Here is a 22,912-nt window from a genome sequence, read left to right as displayed (position 1 = left end):
AAATGTTTCGCGCCGCGCCCAAGTTCAGATCATTAGCACGCCCCTCGACTCTCTACCGCCCGCTCACCACAACCGCCCATCTCCGCCGTCTCGTGCAACCGAACGAATCTGTCAAATCGCATACCGTCCGCTTCCTACCGCCACCACTCTTTACACCTCTTCGCATCGCCACTTTCTTCCTCTACACATCATGTCTTGTCGGCTATGTCTGGTACTTCTTCCCGGAACTCGAGATTGAGATACAAGAGGAAGGGGAGGAAGGGGAAATCCAGATATCTGATTCAGAATTCGCCGCTGAAGATTCACTCTTCATACCCCTGACCTGGGCCAAGAAACTGCCTCGTTCGTTTTACAAAGGCTCTGATCCAGAATGGCAAGAGTTTGTCAAGGTCTCGAAAGATAAGGCTCGCCACAAGAAGATCCAATGTAACCATTCCTTATAGCTCCTTGCGTCTGCAATATGCTGACCTCTGTGTAGCCGAACTGGTCAAGATAGTCTATGACACCGCCCAAAAGCACCCAGCATTCGTCAAACAGCTCGGCCGCGACACCAAGGTTGGCCAGTGCTGGCTCGACATCATCTTCCCGGACGGTCCACCTCAGGAATACGCTCGCGCCGGCATTGAAGTTGGCTCTGACTATATCGCATACGCCCTTCAGCGCATTGACGCCCAGCAACAACACCGAATCCTTCGTACTTTATGGCCCACAGCCGCCGCCAATGGCCTCTACAACAGCACTAAGGTTCTTCTTGGTTTCCAGTATCATCGTCTGAAACAGTTGCTGGGTTGGGAAGTCGACTCTACACCTGGCAGCCAGGACGCCAAGTACCAACAACTACTCCAATTGCTGCAAGCTCAACAGGCACAGCAAGCCGAACAAGCGAAGACTCAAACGGGTGCTGGAACGCCAGAGGCAGACAAGACGCAAAGCAGTGCCTCATCGCTATTGCCATGGGCAGCCAAGGTGCCTCAGCCACCTTCGAGCATAGAGATGCCGATAGCTCAGCACATATTCCATGCTACCTTGGCTCAGGGGAAGATGCCCAAGAAGATGGAACCACCAAGAGGCAGCTTCGTTGTGCAAGGACTGATTCAGCTTAAGGGCAGCAGGTCTATCTTGACATTGGATGTGCAAGCTTTCTACGATCCAAAGGCTAGCCATTTCCTTGTTGTGAATGCGACCCCCAGGACCATTAAGCAGCGGAAGCAGTCACCCAAGGGTGGTAATTGATGATTTTATACGACTTTTCTAGCAGAAGCATGGCATGGTGTTTGTTGATTTTTGGATTTGGTATGGGAACAGCAGGGCGTCCGGGTTCAGTCTCAATAGGAGCGGGTTGTTACATCGTTTTCGGGCTATACATTGATATCCGCTTCGTCGTACCAGACATGGCATGCATTTGATCATTTTCTCTCCTCAGCTCTTCCTCTTGAACCCTATAAAAATTCTAGCTCCTAGCACATGCATAACTTGTTTTTGGTGTCTGATCGTGTAGACAAGCCCTTTGATGAATTGAATAGGACTTTCCCAAACAGGAAAAAATGGATATCTTGAAAAATTGGTCTGACCCAGCACAAAGATGTACACGTCGCTTACTTCTTGTTCTTCTTCTTCGCGCTGCCTGGCGTCTCGACCAAGACGGCATCCTCATTTTGACCAGCGACGGAAGCGACAGAGCCCTTTCTGCTGTTCGAAGCCGAGGTGACGGAGCCCTTTCTGCTGCCAGCAGCTTCATCATCGAGCTCCTTCATGAATTGGGACTGGATTCCTTGCTTCTTCTTGTCCCACCAGGCCTTCTCCTCGGGCAGTTTGGACTGAATGTCCTCCATGCGTTGCTTGGCCAATTGGTTGTTGGCGATTTCATTGGCTGATTGGAAGATGATCTGACCCCAGTTCGGGACGAGGGCATTGGCCTGAATGGTGGTTAGTATGGGCAGACACATGAAAAGGAGGTAGTGACAGGTGAAAGATACCTCAGAGACAACATCCTTGACCTCTTCCTCAATTTCCTGCTCGGCTCTCTGGAAACGCTGCCATAGCTCGTCGCCTACGCTTCCTCTTTGTAGTAGTGTCTGAAGGGCGGGCTTTGCGTTGCGGATTTGGATAATGCGATGGATGTCTTCGACGGCGCGGCGCAATAGGGCAGCACGGATGATGCTGTCAGGGATTTGGTTCAAAGACTTTTCAGAGCCTTCGGGGGTTGATGAGGGATCCTGAGGGTCGATATGCAGGAGCGACAAGTAGATGTTACGCTGCAGGTGGGGAGGGAACCATGGCGCAAGGTTGGCGGCCTTTTGGGCCTTGCGACGGCGGTATAGAGAGCTGAACGTGGCGAGAGAACCTATGAGGATGGACAGGTATGCCAGGGGAATCAGGAGACCGACCCAGTCGACCATGATTGCGATTTTGTGGATGGACGTGAATTAATTCAAAAGGGTTCAAACCATGACTTGACTTGCGACTTCGAGACGTGGCTCGGACTTTACTCGTAGCCCCGTCTCACTCTCACGTCATGTAGGAAGCTGCAGCCGCGTCCTCATTCACAATAGCAGTCGAAAGCACCTTCCATCACTTACTCGAACGACTTGACCAACTCACTTTCACTAGGAGCAGCACCTCTCTAAACCTCTGTCTTCTTCCCGCCTCTCCGCCTCGCCTTCTCTCCCCTCTTACACTCTCAAACTCGACCTTGACAAGCACATCACCCACCATGATCTTGCGCTTCTCCAGTCGTATTGGCCAGTTTCGCTTGACCGTCGAGCCTTCAACCGACCTCGCCTCTCTACTTCCTCAAGTCATCGAGAAACTTACTCCCGAAACCCTTCCTTCATCAGTTTCTATCAGTCCACAACGTGGTGGCCAATCGAGATCGCTTGAAAGTCTCAAAGGCGTCACTGTTCAGAAACTCGGCCTTGCGTATGTCTTACTGCTTGTTCAACACTGACTAGTGCTGACAGCTTTCAGAAATGGTGCTCAAATCTTCATCGAGTTCAGCGAAGGCCAAGCTCCCACTAACGGCCAGCCACCTGCTCCATCCAACGCATACAGACTGAATGGAAAGGAAGTCACTGCTCACGACACCGCCACCGTCGCCATCCCTAACCTGACCGCCCAGACACGTGTGGACAATCCTTGGGATACAGTCAAGCAGTTGCCACTTGATGATGCTTTGGACAAGGAAAATGGCAAGATCAAGAGACCTCGCGACACCAGAATGTGCAGACATGGCCCTAACGGCATGTGCGATCACTGTCAACCTATCGAGCCCTACGATGCTGGCTATCTGGCCGAGAAGAAGATCAAGCACCTCTCGTACCACGCATACCTCCGCAAAATGAACCAAGGAAAGAACAAATACGAGTCTGGAAGTTCTTGGATGCCTCCGCTTACGGAACCCTACTACCGAGTGAACCCAAGTTGCCCTTCTGGCCACAAGCCCTTCCCTGCTGGCATCTGCACAAAGTGTCAACCTAGCGCCATCACTCTCCAACCTCAGCCGTACCGTATGGTCGACCACGTCGAGTTCTCTTCCCCTGCAATCATCAACAAAATTCTAGATTTCTGGCGGAATTCGGCGGCTCAGAGAATTGGTTTCATGTACGGTCGCTACGAACCATACTCGGAGATTCCTCTTGGTACAAAGGCTGTTATTGAGGCTATCTATGAGCCTCCCCAGGTCGACGAGCTTGACGGCGTGACGTTGAACGAATGGGAAAATGAGAACGAGATCGACCGAGTAGCGTCGCTCTGCGGTCTGCAGCGGGTCGGTGTCATTTTCACCGACTTGATCGATTCTGGCAAGGGTGACGGTACCGTCGTGTGCAAACGCCATGCAGATTCTTACTACATGTCATCGCTGGAGATCATGTTCGCTTCGAGGTATCAAGCCAAGTACCCGCGACCTTCGAAATGGAGCGAGACAGGTTCTTTCGGGTCGAATTTTGTTACTTGCATTATTACTGGTGACGATGAGGATCAGATCGCTATCCAAGCCTATCAAGCATCCGATTCTGCTGTGGAGATGACGAGAGCTGATATCATTGAAGCATCAGCTGATCCAACAGTAATGCTAGTTCGCGATGAGGATGAAGACAACCAGCTGGGCCGTACACGCTACATTCCCGAGGTCTTCTATCGCCGCATCAACGAGTACGGAGCGAATGTGCAAGAAAACGCAAAGCCTTCTTTCCCAGTCGACTACCTACTGGTCACACTCACCCACGGTTTCCCTCTGCAAGCAAGTCCCGTGTTTACCAGTGAGGAGGGATTTGTTGTAGAAAACAGGGAGATGATTGGTCAGTCTCAAGAGCACAGAGCTCTCAAGAGCTTCTTGAGCAAAGCGGCTAGACTCGACACCACCGACGGAGTTCAGAAGATCTCGGACTTCCACGCATTATGTTTCATACATACTATGGGCGTTTTGGGCGAGGTATGTTGCCATGAAGTTCTTCTACGAGAGTAAGCTAACATGTTATAGGACGAGTTCCGTCTTCTTTGTCAGGCGGCAACGCAGAAGGACACGAGCCTTGGTGCAGCGTTGCAGCAAACACCAGGTTGGGCCACACTCCAAACGATCCTTGACATGTAGTGTTTTGGATACGTATTTGCTTTTTTGAAGAGGAAGATTTTGGCTGACGTTTGGGTGTGTGCGTTTGTAAATAGGCTGGAAGTCCCTGCTGACTATCGTTGAGCTAAGCGGTGACCGTCGACCAAAGAGACGAAACGAGTGGTCCAACAGCACGGCGTCAGGCTACGGCAGCGACGGAGAGCAGCTCGCCAAAAGAGTCAAGAACATCGGCCTCAACGGTTCGAGATGAAGATCCGGAACGAAAGAAGCAAGCCGAAGGAGAGCATGGTCAAGCAAGAGGAGGCAGGCAGAGTAGATGCACGCATTGAAAGTAGCATATGCGTAAGGGAGGACGAGGCAGGACAGAACATCCAGAGAGGGTGATGGTTGCTAAGCTATGACATGCTCGTAAAGAGCAGCAGGAGCATTATACCCAGAGAACAGGCTCGAGAAGAGACCACGACAAAAAGAAACAAAATATCACTAAGCTAGCATCCCCAGTCCACAGATCATGATTCCCTACGCCATGTGATGTTGTGCATCAAGAAGTCAAGGAAACGACGATCGAGAAACTTCCTACCCATATGTCAAAGTTTATAACTCCCGATTGATTCCATCGAACTCAGAGAATAGGGTACACATTATGGATAGGCATTCACTGTCTAGAGGCGCGTCCATGGAGAGCTGAGGAATCGTCACTTCTCAGTGGGCACTATTCTGCTTCTTATTGATATTGTGCATTTTTACAGCTACACGTGTTGTATACTTTAGCACAAAGGAGGTTGACACACACGAAACGAGCAGGCGAAGGAACGAACCGAGAAGAAGAGCGGCATGTCAGGCCGCCGGTTACTGTTCTGTCGAGCTATCTGAGCCAAAGGATATTCTGCTCGAATTGTCAGGACATGGCCTGTTCCCTCTTCAAGGCCAAAGGCTCCAAGGATGTTTTGCCAATCACGCCAATCACTTTTCCTCATCACTGCTCACTTCCTCTCCATTCTCCCTGGCCTTCTCCTTCCTCTTGCGAATCCTCTCCCGCTTTTTATCCAACAACTTCCTCAAGTTCTTGGCCACATTGAAAGTACCACCTGTATCCGCACCGCAATTTGCACACTGCTTACCACCTTTACTCTTATGCCTCTTCAACGCACAAGCCTCACAAAAGTAATGGCCGCATTTTGTAACCACAGGACTTTTATAAGGTTCCTTGCAGATAATGCACGCAAAAGGGATCTTTTCCAACTCTTTAGCTTCTTCGTCGTCGTCGGAGTCGTCGGCTTGGTCTGTTGCTGAGCGGTTTGCTGAAGCGACTGTCGTGGCTTTTGCTTTTGACTTTCCTGCTTTTTCCCATTCTTTGTCGAGTTGCCAGCCTTGTTTGTAGTCTTCTCTGGCGTGGAGGAATTTACAACTGTCGCCGAAACCACACTGTTGGGATGAGTTAGCAACCTCTTAATTGGTGTGTTGAATAGTAGGCAAGACTTACGAATCCAGTTTGCTTGTAGTCCTTGCAGACATCAGGTGCAAAGTCGACGAGTGTGATCATACGCATATTCGACGGTGCCTTGACTGGTCCAACACTCTTTTTATCAGGATTCTTTTGTATAAAGTTTCCATATCCTTTTGCGCCCTTGTATGTGCCATCTTTTTCTACATTCTCTTCTTGCTGTTGTCCAGTTTTGGCACTTTCATCAGCATGAACCCAATTACTCGTCTTTGTCGCATCGTTCAAGTCTGTAATCGCAGCACTGCGATCACCAGCAAATTGTGTGGTTTTGCCTAGATCACGAGTGGGTTTGCTAATTGCTGAGGTGGAAGAAGTGATGCCGCCTTTGCGACGGCGTTTTACACGTGCGCCGCTCTCGTCTTCTGAGCTGCTGTAGTCAGAATCCGAGGCTGAGGGAGGGGTTGCGGCGCGTTTTTTGAGGTTGGCTCGTCCTGCTCGCTTTTTGAAGACGACGGGTGCTGCTGGTGTGGCGTCGGCCATGGTGTTTTCGTTGGTTGCTGTTGCGAGCTGATGACTTTTGAAGTCGAGTCCTATACCAGGAGCGTGTCCGGTGTCAAATAGTATCAAAACTACCAGCCAGTGAATTTGAAAGTGTCGAGCGATGTTCACGTTACGAGTTTGTTGTTTGAATGCTGTTGTCGCAACCAAATATTGGAGATGTTCCAGGGTCGGAAGCTGCTGTCCCGAAGAAGTGGAAGGAGGGTTCGAGACTGACGCAATTATTAAGCATATTTGTTGCGCAAGTTGCGACAAACGAGCACGTGAAGTCACAAGACAATAACAAGTTGAGAGAAGAGGAGAGTTGTTATTTAGCAAGACTAATGCTAAGCATCTACCAGACGAACAATATGAAAGTCGTTGATAGTCATACAAGTGTTCGTAACGATAAAGCCATTTCCGCGCAGCCATATTCCGTACAGCACAGCTAGTTTTAGCAATCAAAATAGACTTCCATATCAGACTGAGGCCAGTCCAGCAGCCATAGTTTCCTCAATAGCACGCTGGTTGGACATGTGCTCCTGATGCGCGATGCCGCGCTGTGCCAGTAGCTCGTTCTGATGACGTGCTAGCTGATCAGGGTCGAAATCTGTGTGGTGCAGATCGTTGGTATTCCCTTGCAAGTGTTCGAGCATAGAATGATCATGCTGCATCATTGCGTCGCGTGCCATGAGTGCATCGTGGTTAGAATCATGGGTGTGTAAATCCATAGATAAGCCATTGATTTGGTGATGTTGGGACAGATCAAGACTGTTATCGTCAGGGCCTGTTCCAGTAAGATCAGATGCACCAGCCAGAGCATCGTGGTCATCAGGCTTGGTCCAACCACCATAACCCTCCCCACGACTGATGATCTCACCACTTTTCACCATCTTACTGCGAAGCTGACTCATCTTGCGACGAGTGCGCTCGCGTAGAAGATCATCATGCACTGGTGCATACCACTCAGTGTGATCGACTAGGTGATACAGCTCCGCGAATATGGCTTCAAAGGTCTCGAGTGAGTTTTGGTTGTATGCATAGGTCGAGTGTTTATGCATCAATTGCACCAAGAGTTTCTCTGGACCCTTTGCCCAGACGTCTCGGCTCTGAACCCACTCGGCAGTCAGATGCTCGCGACGGCGACTGCGACGTTCCAAATCTTTGAGCATGCGCTCTTGACGTTCCTCAGTGCGCTTGCGAGCCTCCTGAACCTTGCTCTTGCTGCGAGAATCTCGAGGCTTAGGCGTCGAGGAGGAGTTTCCTGAAGGAAGCGGTGGTGGAGCAAATGGATCATTGTTTGCAGTCGAGTCAGGATGCATGTGCGAAGTTGAAGTCGTGTCAACGTCAAGGTGATCGAACAAAGAATCGTCATTTGGAGTGTGCGATTCACGGCGTTGGCGCAAACGACGCATCTTGAGCTTGAGTTCGACCTCTTTCTTCTGCAGCATGATTTGCTGAAGCTGCAACTGCAGAGTTTCTTCATCTTCAGACAAAGGATCCAGGTGGTCGGCCATCAAGTCTTGGTGCATTGTGGTAGAGTCGGTCAAGCCTCCCAGAGCGCGAGCTAGCTCAGGACTGATGTCCGGTGGAGGTGGTTGGCCGCTGTCGTCGGTAGCGTCAGCCATGGCCATGAGCGGAGCGTACGGGCTCTGGTAAGTTGTGTCTGGTTGCGAGACAGACATGTGTGCTTGAGGAGCTGGCGCAGGGGTGGGATCCTGGACAACATTATGCATGGAGTCGTGGTCATCATGGTGCTGAGTATCGACATGTACGCTAACATCGTTGTCCAAGTCCATGTCGACGCCCATGTCGAGGGTGAAGTGCTTGCGCGCATCGGTACGGAACTTCTTGTGTGAAGTGTTGCGGCGCTCAAAGGCTCTGCGGATGGTGCGGGTTCCGACGACGAGTTTATAAGTGTCGTACAACCACCAGAGCATATCATCGACGGACATGTCAGGCTTCTGGGCGACGCGATCGAATAAGGCCTGCTCGACGTCCTTGTTCATGACGCGGTGTCGTCCAGTGCGGCTCTCGGGCGGCTTGCCAATGCGTCCATAGCGTTCGAGTTCGAGCTAACATTTCAGTCTTAGGCAAGGTCGGTATGGATGCAGAGACTCAGTGGGTTACCTTCCAGCGGCGAATAGTCCTGTCGGACACGCCCGTCTGTTTCTCTATCTCATCCTCGGCAACACCTTGCTGCAGCAGCTGCTTGACTTGGCTGCGTGCCTCTTCGGGGTATGCTTTGCCTGTAACAATGCATCAGATCAGCAAGCTTGTCTGGTGCCGAGGCGCGGCCATGGATACGCACCCATCCTTCTGACAGCGATGCCAATGTCTCTGTCACTGGCACTGTCGTTCAAAGTGACAGAAAGCATGGGTTCGGCCTTACCCGCGCGTCTATCTTCCGCCCACCCACGTGACGCTTCCGCCAGCCGAGCACCTCTTTCCTTGCTCTTCAAGTCTAATGGCAGTCAATCACGCTTAAAACACCTACTAGTACTTTTAACAACTGAGTAGCAAATTTCAATTAATAGGTCCATCAACCTTGCTAGTACAGCTTCTGGTCTCGACTACTTTGGTCGTCCATCAATAATGTACACATTCACAAACCGCATCTGGCCCATCATCAATAGCTATCAATACTAATGCAACAAGTTCCGTAGACTAGGGCTTGCGCTTGCTCCATTCGTTCTCACATCCACTGATCCGTCCCGTGGTGTTGCTGCTCGAACAAGTCCTGGAGGCGGGGTGCCATGTGCAATATTACCGCCAGGAGTTTGTTGCCCATTGGTGATAGGCGCTAGAGTTGGCGGATGATGCTGGTGATGCACTCCGTGGATTCCGTTGCTCATCGGCAGAGGATGGCGCTGGGCCTGTGCTTGTCCACTTGGCTGTGTAAAGGTAGGTGGTGTGCCATGGCTATAGGGTGGTATACTCCCTGGCGTGTAGCCATTTGGCTGTGCATGTGGTACTGAATATGGCCCAGGGAATGCCTGCGTTTGAGGTGGAGGTGGTTGCATCTGACCCGCTACCTCAGCCGGCGCTGCTGTCTGCACCGGCGTTGCTGTGTGTGCTGGGGGTTGCGCCTGTGGCTGAGGGGTTTGATTTGCAATTCCAGTACCCCATCCTATCTGGAGGGGAAACTGTTTTGGAGGTGACAGAGAGACTCTTTTCCGTGTCGACGGCGGCGATGGCGATGCTTCTTGTGGAGCATTGACCCGCTTGAAGTGGCACCTGTTGCATCTGTAGCCCTTGAGATTGTCCTCACTGCGTGTCGTGATGGGCGTCTGAGCTTGGACTCTCTTCAGAGTCTCTTCAGCAGTCCACCATCTAGGACTTGTGTCGGTGTGACATTTCAGACAAGTCTTTGTAGGCTCGTCCTCAGCAGAGCTCACACCATCCAACTCGTCAGTCCTTGAAGCTCCTGCTGGAGAGTCGCGTGCAGATCGTGCCATGTTGCTTGCTGTCGAAATACGACGATTCGTTGCTGCATTTGCAGGGATTGCTTGCGAGGCTAACTTTGTTGATTGACTCAGCAGGTTGGCTTTTCGAGCAGTTCCAGTAAGTGTTGGATCTGCCTGCTTGTAGTTTTCGACAAACACCTGTAAAGCATTCTTGCTTTTGTCGTCGGCCGCCTCGCTGATAGGATGTACCGGAGTCTTGATGGCATGCTCCTTACACCAGATGGCGGCGGTGAGGGATCCAGTTTCTTCGCCAAGGGTTGCTGTGATGACTTGATCCTTGCGCGAGCCTTTGACTGGCGTCACATCGAAACCCAAAGTGTATCCAGCCTGTATCGCGCAGCCAACATGGAAGTTGGCACGACACTGCAGACAAGAGACACAAGCGCCGTGATCGTTCTTCTTGCAAACCTTGCATGTCGCCTCGTATCGTTCCAATGGGATAGCACTAAATCCTTCAGCCCTCTCCAAAAGGCTTGCTTCGCTGAATTTGATTTCAGGCGTCCAAATCGCGCATTGGACATGGACCCAGTTGTTGCCATCAGTGCGCTTCAATGGCTCTCTGGGCTGACTGGGACGATTAAGGTTGGCCTGCTTCTTGTTATATTCCAGCTGCACGCTGTCCATGAGCTCTTTCTCCAACTTCTCCTTCTCACGCTCCCGGTCTGACTTCTTCTTGTGTGTGACTCTAGGCGCCTCAAGCATTTCGTGTGCTGTCGCTTCGATCGGGCACAAGGTGCACATATATTCAGTAGACACTGCTGGTGTTCTGTCATTGGTGCACTGGTCACAGACCCATTTTGTTGGGACGACTTGAGTTGAAAGACCATAACACCTCTTGTGTACACTGAGCTTGCAGTGTGAGCACACGATGGGACGTTCGCCTGCTGATTCGAGGACGTTACAGACGAAACATGGTAGTTCCCTCCATCTAGGCTGGTCGGGCACAATGGGTGGTGGAGGAGGTGTTGGAAGCTTGGGTGCTTTCTTCTTGTCAGCGCCATCAGAAGCAACCTTGGTTTTCTTCTTTGGTGGCTCCGCTCCCTCGACTGATTGAACGACAATGCTCGGATCCACTGACGCAGCCTCATTGGACGCCAAGATTTCGCGCACAACCTCTTCGTCGAGCTTGCGCTTCCAAGCGCGTCCACCAGCTTGGACAGCCTTCTTGGTAACTTCATCAATGTCTTCCCAGACGATCGCGTACCTTCTCCAAAGTCCAGCGCATCTTCCGCACAGTGCCAGAAGCAGACGATTGCTCTTATCCTTGCTCGCTTTACCCTCACCAGAAGGTACAGTCTGGCCAGGAGTAACACCAGGGGCTCTGCGCCACTGTCGAGAGTGTCGTGTAGAGCAATGCTTACACTCAAACCCTCTCTTTTGGGTTCGAGCTTTGTCGGTGTCGAATGCAGAATCGTCCAAATCATCGGCGACCTCGGCTTGAAGTTTACCAGCAGGATCCATGTTCTGGCGCTTTCGTCCCTTGCGACCACCATAGTTGTCCCAAACTTGTCGGCCGCGGGGTGTTTTCTTCCAAAGGTAGTAAAAGCGAATAATCGTAGATGTAGGGTGATGGGTTTTCATGTGTAGTCGGATTGATCTGTGCTCTGAGCCGTATTTCGTCACGCCCTCTTCGAACTTCTTCAGTTCGTCTGGCGTGAGTATGGGTTCCTTGAGATCTTTGACGCGATCGACCCTTGATAGTTGTTCGATTGCCTTATCTGCGTCGTATTTGTTCTGGATCAACAACTCAAGCGCTTTGTCTTGGAGATTGGAGCCCCAAGTCGTAACCTTGAGTGATTTCGCCGTAGCTTTGACGCGATCCATGAATTTGTCAATGAACGCTTCGCTCGATGCAGGGGCGTGTTCATCGTCTTCATCTGGCATCTTAAACATAAGTCTGGCTGTGTTTCTGGGGTCGTCGTTGTCATAGTCTTCTCCTCGGTGGACATAGCCAGGAGGTTCGTCTTGGACCCATTTTGGACGCTTCTCTCGTTCTTTCCGATCCGCTTCAATTGCGGCAAGAGTCTCCTTTGTAAGTTTGGTGTCCTTCTTCTGGCCTCCACCCTTAACGAAGCGCTTTTTGATATCAGCAGGCTTCACTAGTTCGACTGGCCTGCCATGCCAAACGTTGACATTCGCCTGATGACGTGGTCCCAAGCGCGAGCTAGCTCTCGGGTAAATGGCACGGTCGTCGTACTGCAGCGCATCCTCAACTCTGCAGTGTATACCCAAGTACCTGAAGGGCCACATCTTGGCCATGGCGATCTCAGCTTGCGTACCAGGGTGTTGATCAGTGGCTACATCAGGACCACTAGGGCTCGGTGCTCGGGTGCTCGCTAACAATGCTGGATCTTCTTCCTCTTCTTCGATGATCTCTTCTTCTTCATCGACGCCACCAAGAGGAGTGTTGCGCGCTTCGAGTCTTCTTTCCGCGGCGCGACCACAAGGACCACATGCCCAAGCAAAACCACGTGTGGGCTTTTTCGGTAGAGGAGGTCGGACACAATTCATGTGGTAGCAGTTGCCACATATTGCGCAGTCGACAGAATCATTGCTGAGATCTAGGTCAGTCATGATTTTTGGCAGTGGTGTGCGGCGTACATACCTTGCGCAGTACTGAGTACACCGTTTACAAAGCTTGACGGCCGCTGTGAGCTCTTTGACTCTGTTGGTTTCTACAGCGATAAATTTCCATCTTTCATCCAGGGCTCGCTTGACTTTGTCTGGGACATTGATAATTTGTGAAGTCGGGATGACCTCATAGAATCGGCGAATAAAGCGATCAAAGATTTGACTGAACCAGAAACAATTTGGACCTTTGCGGTATTCATCGAGGTTGTCAATTTCTGATCGATGGAGAATCTGACATTTTCCACGTAGGGATGTGAGGGGACAAACGTCAGAGTGCATGGTACCGTATACAAGACGGCTGTCGTTGTTGAGTCGCTGTACGTCGCGCGGACGATAGAACCAATTCACCCGAATCGAATCTACGGGAGATTTCGGATCGTCAGAATTGGTGTGTAAGAACTCCATGATCCTGCAGAGGTAATAAGGGTCGCCAGGTGGTTCACAGACGAGATATACGTGATCTGGGAATGATCCGTCAGCCGTGTCAGGAAGGTGGAGATAACGAGACATTCTTACCGTCAACGTATAATACTGTTCCGTCGTCCGCTTGAAGTCCTCCTTTCTTCAAAATCGCCTTTGACTTTTCGAAAGTCATCATGTTAGACTCACGAGACATGTTTGCCAATGGTATGGAGGTTGCCGGTCGCTTTGTAGTGGGTTGCGCAGCCGCATTCGCAGCGGTGTTACCAGATCCAGATGCAACAATGGCAGTATTGGCGGCGCCAGCTGCCTTGCGCTTTTTCGGGGGGACAGTTGAGAAAGAGGAGGTTCCTGGAATTGTTTCTTTACCAGAAACTGATGGTGATCTTTCGTCCGAGTCCATGCCATTGACTCGAGCAACTGAAGGATCAACATTGGCCTTTTTAGTCTCAGCATTTACTTGTGGATTCCGCTTCGAATCACCGACCGTGGCGTTTTTGCCAGATGCAGGCTTGGCTGGTGGCGGGGGGACTTCGAAATCCATATCTTGATCCTCTGCATAATTTGGTCGAGGGCGGTTGCGCGAACGTGTTCCGTAAGGCATCGCGTCGCCCATTGCAAGATCAGAGAAATTTTGTGCTGATGCATTATCCACTGGCCGTGATGATGACTGTCGTGAATTTGACTCAGTGGGCTGATCAGTAGTGGTTGGAGCTGGAGTTTGCGAAGCACTCATGATTTCATGTGGAGTATCATCTGCTGCAGCCTCGTCTTTGATGGTGTTGTTGCCAGATGGCTCAACAGGTGAGCGTGAACCTGCATCATTCATGGCGCTGGACGCGCGAGATTCCATGTCGTGAAGCCAGCGACGCCAGCCAGAACGTCGAGATGCTGGCGGACTGCTCCACGGACGAGATAGGTTAGATGTATTGAGAGTTTATCCCAATGGGCGGAGTACAAATGTCAGGAAACTACCATACGACGCTGTCAAGGGTGGATGGAAAATGACCAAGAGGGATGAACGATGTCAAGAGAGTAAGAGAGACAACATGCGTGTCGGAGAGCACGGGTACTGGCCCGAACGAAGCTGGTTGCGCGCGCGTGTCAGTTAGGGTATTTGAATGTACCGGCAAGCGGAAATTCAAGCGAGGGCGAGAACGTCGGGGCAGAGTTTGGGTGCAACAAAAATTGGGGGAAGCGTGGTTAGAAAGTTGATGGCGAGGATGATGAGGAAGATAGAAAGAAAGTGAACACTGATGATGTGAAGCTCATCGAATCAGAGCCCCCTGCCCGTCTCTGGTAATCGCCGTCTTTATTGTTACTGTACCTAAAATCGAACGCCCTCTCTTGATCCCTCATTGATACTCTTAAATGCCAAGGCTTGCACAGTCGCTTCCGCCTTGCCGGTCCCATCTAACAACATCAAAAGACATCTGATCTTAATCCCGTTCGCAGATGATCATCCTTCACCTTGCGCCGAATCTTCCATCCAATTATTCACGAAACTGTATATGACTCCTTGTATGCAAGATGGTAAGGAAAGTTGATTGCATTTTCTCGGCTTCAACGGCCACATTCGCCCAAAACGAGATAACCTTCTTGCGAGCCCGGCACACGGCTGGATAATATCACGACTGCTCTTTCAAAAATTGCCAGACAGCACGATTTCTTTAGCTCTCCACAACGTTCTTGTCTTCGTGTTCCTCGGTCGCAGTCGATCTTACTGACTTGTATCATGATTTGCGCTGAAACCAAATTCGCTCCTAAAGCACTCCGAAAATGGCCTGGTTTCTTTCAGGTCTACGTCAGTGTCCCCTTCGAGTGCATAAAGTAGCCACCTTCGATTAATTGCTTTCTCGAGGATCAAGTCATCGTGCTTGTCAATAGTATTCTGTGCGAAATAGCGATCATGTAGAATTTAATGTTCATGTGCTCTGCGTCTTCGATGGCAGCGGCAGATTGTTGAGCAATGTGACCATCACGGCCAGACTGATCGTGAGAAATCATGCTACAGTGGTCTAGCTCCGGCTGAGAATGGTCTGAAAATCCTGCGGTTGTTTGGTACGCTTCGTCGTTTGCACGATTATGTCGCGTTCTTGGCAGGAACTCGAAGGGTCAGGTTGTCGTCGCCCAGATTCGCAGCAGGCTGCAGATAGCCGAGCCAATCATATGCGCGCTGATGTTTGTGGCTTGCAACCGCGATGATCTCCTTCATCGGCCGACCTCCACTTTTTTGGACTTCAGCTCGAACCTCACGTTGTGCTGGCACGCTCCTCCTCGCATGGCCATCTGACGGTACACAACCGTATCACAAATTTCCATCAATATTCCGAAGATTGGTCTGGTCAAACTGGATACTCTGCGTACAAAAATGGGCACAAAAATTACAAAGGCCAGACTCGTATTTAACTCGGGCGAAGAACAAGGGTCCCGTGAGATATAGGTAGCCAAATAAACGGACGACGATATCGTTGGGCCACGCGGGCCAACATCCCCCCACTCGTGACCACCAGCTCAGTAAATGTACCTGAAATTCCCATTTTCACTAGCAATGTCAGTATGTCGATTTGTATATCGCATATATCATGGCAGTCTTACCGATCAGTCATATCGGCGAATGCGGTCGCGTTCAAATCTCTGCCCTCTAAACCACCAGGCAAAGCACTCTGGATTTTGTCCCGACGGCGATTTTCCCTGCTCAGGAGTAGACGCAGCAAGAGGATGACGCAAACCTCAATCAAGTGGCTGACAATCATGCTCCAAATGCCGAGCTCGTAGCGAGGGCTTTGCGATGGTTTATAGAAGAATGGTCCTGCGATGTTGCCTGTGCAATACTGTTCAAGGCAGAGTTGGTCAATATGAACAAGGTATTCGAGCAAAGTGGTGCACTTACACCGAGGAAGAGGATGGCATTTGTTACGACCTTCTTGGAATGTCCAGCCTGTCGATGTTAGTAGTCGATCAAGGTTTGATTACTTCGTACGTTGTCCTTCGAACTTACAACATTGGCAGTAGTCAAAGAGAGAATCATAACAAAAGCTGCATTATAGGGACTAAATTCGAGGTCAGTACGGCTGTAGCCAGTGTCGTTTGTATTTGCTTACCCAGTCAGGTAGTAGCATATCAGTCTTCCAGCTTTGTTATCCGCGCCCAAAAAACGCTATCGAGTGTCAGGCTACCTATTATCCTTGGTCCAAACTTGGAACTTACTAAGCCCGAAAGCTCCGCTGATGTTTGGTAGTAAGAACAAGAGGATAAAGTAGCACCTCGTCTGGCTGCCCTTGGATGCAAACTTGTCGTTCAAGAACACACAAGTGAGGATACTGATGGCTATGAAAATACCTGGGAAGGTCAGAAACGATCTCCACGCAGTTCTAGGTTCTTACCGTAAGGTACCTGCATCAAGGTCGTGACCAAGGTGCTGAATCCGAATCCCTTGATAATGATGGTACCAAAGTTGCTTATACCTCCATTTGGAATATTCCCAACCACTCCAAGCAAGAAGAAAAGGTAAGTTTTGTAACTGTTGTTGAGAGTCTGGTTAGCATGATACCTCAAGGCTCTTCTGAAAAGAGGTGCGTACTCAGTAACTACTTCCCGGACCTGATACCACTTTAGATGCTTATTCTCGATACCAGTCTGGTTATCTCTCAATCTTTCCACAGCTATCCTCCTTTCTCTCTCGTTGAGGCCTTTGGCGGTGACCGGACTGTCGGGAAGAAAAATCATCATCACTATACCCCAGACACAACAGAGGGCTCCGATAATAAGGAACTCGAATTTCCATGAAGGCAAGCCTGCTTTGATGTGGCCAATACTGGAGTATGTCAGTTCATTTCATGCCACAGACCTGGAAATGTATACCCATAGCCCAGAAGACCACCCAAAGCAATACCGAAGCCATTTGCGGTATACCAGATTCCGATCCTAATGGGTTGCTGGCGTCTCGAATACCACATAGAGGTGATAATCATGAATGCCGGATCCGAACACGCCTCCGCAGCACCCGAAAGGGCTCTCAAAATAGCCAGAGTTGTGAAGTTTTTCGCCGCTGCCTGGCACATGAGCAATGCTCCCCACATGAAGATATTGAAACCTAGATATTTTCCAACCGGGAATCGCTGCAACAAGAAGTTTGTCGGCAGCGCCCAAGCCAAGAAGCCAAAGTAGAAGATTGAGGATAACCAGCTGTACTGCTCGCCATGGATCTTCAAGTCCTCACGAATGCCGAAAATGGCGGCATAGCTAAGAGTGGTTTTGTCGATGTAGAAGAAGGCGTAGCAGACAGCTAGGTATGGCAGGATCATGAAATCAATCTTCCTAACCACTCTTGCTTCCTCTGCTGGATCGATGGGCTCGTGGGCCTGTGTTGCAAAGAGTGTTTGGGCAACATCGCCATCGTCTTTCAAGTTGATCTTGCTCCACTCGATAGTGTCTTCTACAACATCGATGTGCTCTCGATGCTCTACGGAATGTTTCGTTTCATCTTTGGTATTGAGACTGCCTTGGTAAGGCACACTCTGAGAAATGATATCGGCCTGTGATGGACGAGAATGGAACCGCATGCTGAGACGAAAGATGAAGTCGCGAGGTCGAGGATCAAGTGGCTACTCCAACTGCTATATATGTGCTGATCATCTGCATTTTCCCATTATGCTGGCACCATCCAATCCCATAACTTTCGGTTGTATAACTCTGCACCTCCACATGACCCCGCACCTTCATGCCCCAGATCTGCAGTACTGTATACATAGTCCGGTAAGAAGTGCGAGCTTGTCGGACGATACAGCCCGAAGAGCAATAATGAGATCACATGAACTTGAAATATTGTGACCACAATACGTGGACACTCAAGTCGAAACAAAACAGTGCAAATTACAAGTGGGTATAAAACAATACTAACATCAATCACGCTTCTCGAAGAGTACCTGAGTCTTTTGTCCAAGAGTCCTTATCTCCAAATCTTCCATCCTGGCTTTTTCACGACGTCTTGCTGTCCAAGAGACTGATCTTCGACGTTTGGTTTGTTTTCGTGTTCTTGTGTACCAGTTCTACCAAAGATACGATCCGCAATGCTTGGTCTGCGGCCTCGCGGCTGCTGTTGATAATGACCATCATCCAAGTCTGACTCAACAAAACTTCCCTCCGATTCTGTATAGTCATCGTCATATTTCGGATCGTTGATCCCGGGTCCATGCTGCTGCCGACGTCCAAATGGATTCCAGAAGCGTTTCTCACGAATTGGAAGCTCTGAAGGATGAGGACCATTTGGAGGTTGGAGTGAGGCCTCGCGAACTTTATCATTGTCAGTGCCCGCCAAAGCAGGGTGGTGGCGACGAGAAGGAGGTGGCCCAATCTCCTTATTGAGTCTGTCTGCGTCAGAAGGTCCATTATAATTTTGATTGTGACCTCTACTTCTGGTATCGGCGGCTGGGTGGCGTTCTCCTATCGGCATTCTCGAGTTGAGAGCTCTGTCATCCAGTCTTCTGGATGGTGGTTGATCGAGACTGTCTGAGCTACTGTGGCTACCATCACTTTCAGAGGAGTACTCTTCGAAACTGGGTGATCTGTGGACCGATTTGCCTCTCAAGCGATCTATCATCGAAGCCCCTCTTGACTTGAACCTGGCTGTGTTGATGTCGGCGCCTCCTTCGTACCACAAAGCAGGCACCAATAACCTGTACGGCCTAGTGATACCTGCGGGATCTTTCTGATCGACCTCCATGTTGAGGCAGATGTCCAGACCACTCTCAAGGTTGATATGTCCGAACTGTTCGCCTTCTGGTCCACCTCTGGCACTTGCTTTGAGTGCATCTTTCTCCGAGAGATCTGTAGGTCTCCTGTGGAAGTGGTCGGTTGGCCTAGAGCTTGTCTGAGGGAAATAAGCTCCACCATCGTCGTTAATGCGTGACGGTGCGCTACCCCTCGCATCATTCGGTCCATAAGCTTCCATGGACCGAACTTCACCACTTGATATGGCCGGCTGCCTTTCTTTTGCCGACGCACCTGAGAGTCTGCGCACCAGATTACCAGGACGGAACCCGCCGCGATTGACCGAAGCAGATCTTGCCATTGAACCGGGTGGGTACTGGCGATCCGTCGCAGCATAGTCTTGCGAATGTACAGGCGGCTGTTCCGCGCCTGGAGAAGAAGGTGGAGTGGAGCCTGGAATGTATTCTCTAATGCTGCAAAAGTTCCGCCTAGGCAGTAGGTGAAGATTGTTACGAGCCTTGCCATTAACATCCTGCTCGAACATCGGAATCATATCCTCGTCTGTCTCTGCATCCAGATGGTGGACCTTGTTGCGCTTATTAAGCACATCACCCATGATATTTGGTGGGGGTGTGTTGACAATCGCAGAAGACACAACGTTGGGCATGTAACGATGGTCCCTATCTTTGGGAACACCCAGCTTCTTCTTCGTGTAGAATTGTCCTACCGCACCCAAGTGCACGTCGCCTCCAAGGATAGTGATTCGTACAGATTTGCTGGCGGCGAGCTCTTGAAGCTCTTGGATGAACCAGTTTCTCTCCAGTTTGTGATGCTTAGCGGTCCAGTGGTCATCGAGATCATCCAGAATTTCAACTCCGCCGTCGAATTTGTTGACAAAGCCACCCAAGAGACCAGTCCGGCCGATTGCCTTGATCGGGTCCATAACCCGCGACGTCAAGATGTTTTCCAGAAAATTGAGTCTTGGATATGCGATCGGTACACCGAGCAGGACGATTAGATGCTTGGTTTCTCCTTTGACAATTTCCGATCGACATCGGTCGAACACAATGTCGTAACTTTGCTGGCTCAGAATCTCATCCCTCATTCTTTCGGTTCGGCAATCCAAACCTAAGAATGCAATCTTCCGTCCAAGAAACATGAAAACACTTCGACTGAGCTCATGTATGTATGGTCCTGGAGATGCACCTAACACCCATGAGGGTTCATCGCGTTGGGTCTCAGACACTACACTCTGGTGCTGGAAAAGCATGTAGTATTTGAAGGCAACCGCGCCCAAGCCAGTGAATATCCTAGTGCTCATGAAGTGATGTGGATAAGATCCGTAACCCTAGAGATAAGTCAGCACATACATATGATGGCCATAAGAAGACTTACATCAATAATGTCATGATCGTCCCAGATGTTCACCATTGGAATTTGGCTGTTGGCCATACCAAACAGGCCTTGGGAGAACCACATACTATACCTATCGAGATAAAACGTTTCTAGCTCGTCTTGCATCTCTTCTGTGAAGTCTGCTCTGTGCTTGTGCTCCGGATTTTTGGTTTGCAACCACTCTTTGAAGTACGTTGTATCACGCATGGCGGCATCGTTATAGATTTGATCTCCTCCACCAAGCATGACATGAAAAGGTCTCGATTGGTGTTTGTTGAGGACGTCTCGCCATAGGGGATCTGGCCCAGTAAACTCATTCGAGTTCACGGACAAGCTGAAACCGTTACAAGAATGAAACATAATGTTCATACTTTGGCCTCTTCCCGGAACCCAGAAGCCAATTGCCGGACCTCGATTAATTCGATACGCAACTCGCGCTTGTTTCAGGCCAAGTTCGATCTCAAGATTGAATCGCCAAAAAGTCACTCCGCGTTCTCTGTGTAGACGAACAGCCTTGACTTCACGATACTTACCAGCCTTCTCGCCGTCACGAGCTCGGATCCGAGGTCTATCGCGCGTGTTGCCAGGAGCATTGGGTTGCTGAGGTTCTTCATTAGATGACCTTGTTCGCTCAAACAAGCCAGACTCGTTCTCAACACGAGAAAGGTCGACACAATCCTCAAGAGCAGTCACAGGCCTCACGAAAAGTGGTTGTCCGGTTCGAGAGATCTTCATCTGGCCAGCGATTGGATCAAGATACTCAGGTGGTGGATCGTGTTGGTGCTCTGCCGAGAGTGGTGGCAACAACTCCATCGATTGCGCGAACAGTCGAAGCGTTGGGATATCCTCATACGAGGAGTACTCATCCTGAGTAACAATCATCACGGTGCCTCTCCAGATCTCTTTCTCAGCATGACTACTACGATTTGTTTGCGAAGTTCTCTCGCGGCGCATACCAGTATAACGCAGCAGTGGGCCGCATTTCAGGAAAAGTTGTGGCCGGAAAGCTTTTGCTGGTTCGTCGTAGGCGCCATCATAAGCTCCTAGGTTGTCTTGTGCTGGGGCGCTCTTTCGAGATCCTCCACCATCCCACCAGGGAGTGTTTGTGTGAGCAGTAGTTTTCACTGAATCTTGAACATTGTGATCATCGGCAAATAATCGTGCCACTCCCCCCTGATACCATTCTTGAAGCTCGGGTCTCTTGCGATAGGTCCCGTCCTTATGCTGGTGGCGGTGAAACAAGTCGCTGACACCGTGATGATGATGCTGTTTCGTAGATCGGTCTTCCTGAGGAGGAGCTACAGGCTGGACATTAGAGAAGCCTACATAATCTCTCGCGTCCTGTCCCGCGGCGGTCTGAGGTGGAATGCTGTACGCAGGTCCATGCTTGTGGCCAGTTTGGACAGCCTTGGGTGGAACAGGATCCGGGTCCTGGTGCTGAACAGCAGCTCTCAGGCCTCCGCTCGCTCCTACGCGCGAGGTATGCAACGACTGTTGGGCGTCAGGGATACGCGATGCATTGTCCTGACCTGCATGCGGGCCTCGAAAGTTGGTATGCTGATTAGCATTTTGTGAAATGTCACGACTATTCAAGCGAGCTTCATCATAGTGACCAGAAGAGCGCCGACCACGCTCGTGGCTGACAAGACTATCCTGTCCGTGGGTACTGGGGAACGGCATAGCAGCAGCGGCAGCAGCTCCAGCATAGCCAGCGTCACGCGCTCGATGGCGATAGCCCTTTGAGTTTGATCTTTCGGGTTGGGCTTGGATTCCAGCCGGTCTTGAGTATTCAGAATAGTTGTGGCCCTTTCTTGTGGTTTGTGCTTGACTCTGTGTTCTCAGAGCGTCAGATGCCCGCCTGAACTTTTGACTGGCGTCCAGTCCATCTGAATTTACGACGTGAGAAGGACGTCCTCTATAATCCAGCGAGGGTCGTCCGTGTTGCATGCTTTCGTCGTACTCTGTTGCTGGTGGTGGCGCAGACGAATGCCTTCGTTCATGACGACGGTAGCCTGCCTCTGGATTGTGAGAAGAAGTCGGTTGGTGACCAACGTGAACCCTTCGGGACTGGTTTGCTGATGATCTCTGACGAGCATGGTACTCGGCGTCCTCAATTCGGGCTCGTTTCTCTTCTTTGCTGATGTCGTCGAGTTTGCCCTCAAGCTTCTGAAGGGGGGACCTGCCAGAGACGGTGCCATGTTTTGAACGGTGGCGAGTTGGATTTTGAGGTGAGATAGGAGATTCACCAAAAGCGAGATTTCTGTTTGTGGAGGTACCTCGAGTATCAAGCTGGGGAAGTGGCTCTAGTAGACGATTTGGACCATGATGTGCGTCTGACTTTCGAGTTTTTGGTACATAAACAGTTTGGTTAGGATCATGATGGGTAAAATAGTCGATCGGCCTGGCATAAGAGCCACTGTTTCGTCTAGCGTCCATGGTACGTCGAAGGTGACGTTCTGTTCAAGAGGGTATCAGCAGTCTTTTGACATATTAAGGTGTGATAAGGTGCAGAAAGTCGAGTCACAGGAGGCAGGCGTCACGAATACGGCGACAGGAAAGGTAAACGGAGAAAGGTCGGTGGGTTTGGATGGGCTATATACAGGCAGCTTGAGAAAGAAGACAGGGCAGGAAATAGATGAAAGTTGATGATGTGCAGACACGATATCATGGCAGAAGAGGAAGCGCTTGCAGTTCGGTGGCTGGTGTTCCGGAGCACGGGGCGGGTTTGGAGGGAAC

General features: G+C 50.4%; 8 protein-coding genes across 8 annotated transcripts; 2 read left to right on the top strand and 6 right to left on the bottom strand.

The window, feature by feature from the left end:
- Window positions 1–2: 2 nt before the first annotated feature.
- Window positions 3–1,233, top strand: M437DRAFT_82140 (uncharacterized protein; the record flags this gene model as incomplete). The annotated part of the gene is made up of 2 exons (XM_041027694.1): window positions 3–426; window positions 479–1,233. 2 exons carry the CDS (start codon window positions 3–5, stop codon window positions 1,231–1,233), a joined length of 1,179 nt encoding a protein of 392 aa, XP_040882188.1.
- Window positions 1,234–1,595: 362 nt separating this feature from the next.
- On the bottom strand, window positions 1,596–2,399 carry M437DRAFT_82139 (uncharacterized protein; the record flags this gene model as incomplete). Its single annotated transcript, XM_041027693.1, has 2 exons — window positions 1,596–1,916; window positions 1,977–2,399. 2 exons carry the CDS (start codon window positions 2,397–2,399, stop codon window positions 1,596–1,598), a joined length of 744 nt encoding a protein of 247 aa, XP_040882187.1.
- A 314-nt stretch (window positions 2,400–2,713) lies between these two features.
- M437DRAFT_82138 (polyubiquitin-tagged protein recognition complex, Npl4 component) lies at window positions 2,714–4,820 on the top strand (the record flags this gene model as incomplete). Its single annotated transcript, XM_041027692.1, has 4 exons — window positions 2,714–2,919; window positions 2,968–4,432; window positions 4,481–4,587; window positions 4,700–4,820. 4 exons carry the CDS (start codon window positions 2,714–2,716, stop codon window positions 4,818–4,820), a joined length of 1,899 nt encoding a protein of 632 aa, XP_040882186.1.
- A 713-nt stretch (window positions 4,821–5,533) lies between these two features.
- Window positions 5,534–6,554, bottom strand: M437DRAFT_42631 (uncharacterized protein; the record flags this gene model as incomplete). The annotated part of the gene is made up of 2 exons (XM_041020612.1): window positions 5,534–5,995; window positions 6,054–6,554. The coding sequence occupies 2 exons, from the start codon at window positions 6,552–6,554 to the stop codon at window positions 5,534–5,536; spliced, it is 963 nt and encodes a 320-aa protein (XP_040882185.1).
- Window positions 6,555–7,030: 476 nt separating this feature from the next.
- M437DRAFT_73100 (uncharacterized protein) lies at window positions 7,031–8,560 on the bottom strand (the record flags this gene model as incomplete). Its single annotated transcript, XM_041025969.1, has 1 exon — window positions 7,031–8,560. The coding sequence occupies one exon, from the start codon at window positions 8,558–8,560 to the stop codon at window positions 7,031–7,033; it is 1,530 nt and encodes a 509-aa protein (XP_040882184.1).
- A 109-nt stretch (window positions 8,561–8,669) lies between these two features.
- On the bottom strand, window positions 8,670–8,974 carry M437DRAFT_42581 (uncharacterized protein; the record flags this gene model as incomplete). The annotated part of the gene is made up of 2 exons (XM_041020606.1): window positions 8,670–8,800; window positions 8,863–8,974. Coding segments are annotated over 2 exons (243 nt in total), but the record flags the coding sequence as incomplete, so codon positions are not given.
- Window positions 8,975–9,880: 906 nt separating this feature from the next.
- On the bottom strand, window positions 9,881–13,673 carry M437DRAFT_42172 (uncharacterized protein; the record flags this gene model as incomplete). Its single annotated transcript, XM_041020518.1, has 3 exons — window positions 9,881–12,572; window positions 12,624–13,110; window positions 13,166–13,673. Coding segments are annotated over 3 exons (3,687 nt in total), but the record flags the coding sequence as incomplete, so codon positions are not given.
- Window positions 13,674–15,583: 1,910 nt separating this feature from the next.
- M437DRAFT_43130 (putative MFS allantoate transporter) lies at window positions 15,584–20,051 on the bottom strand (the record flags this gene model as incomplete). Its single annotated transcript, XM_041020688.1, has 10 exons — window positions 15,584–15,614; window positions 15,668–15,903; window positions 15,963–16,010; window positions 16,071–16,122; window positions 16,174–16,229; window positions 16,269–16,411; window positions 16,456–16,592; window positions 16,653–16,886; window positions 16,934–17,493; window positions 19,995–20,051. The coding sequence occupies 10 exons, from the start codon at window positions 20,049–20,051 to the stop codon at window positions 15,584–15,586; spliced, it is 1,554 nt and encodes a 517-aa protein (XP_040882181.1).
- Window positions 20,052–22,912: the final 2,861 nt, after the last annotated feature.

This window comes from Aureobasidium melanogenum (genome assembly GCF_000721775.1).
Source record: "Aureobasidium melanogenum CBS 110374 unplaced genomic scaffold scaffold_4, whole genome shotgun sequence".
Lineage (NCBI taxonomy): Eukaryota > Fungi > Ascomycota > Dothideomycetes > Dothideales > Saccotheciaceae > Aureobasidium > Aureobasidium melanogenum.
The sequence above is the reverse complement of the archived record's forward strand: the minus strand, read 5'-3'. Positions and strand labels throughout refer to the sequence as shown.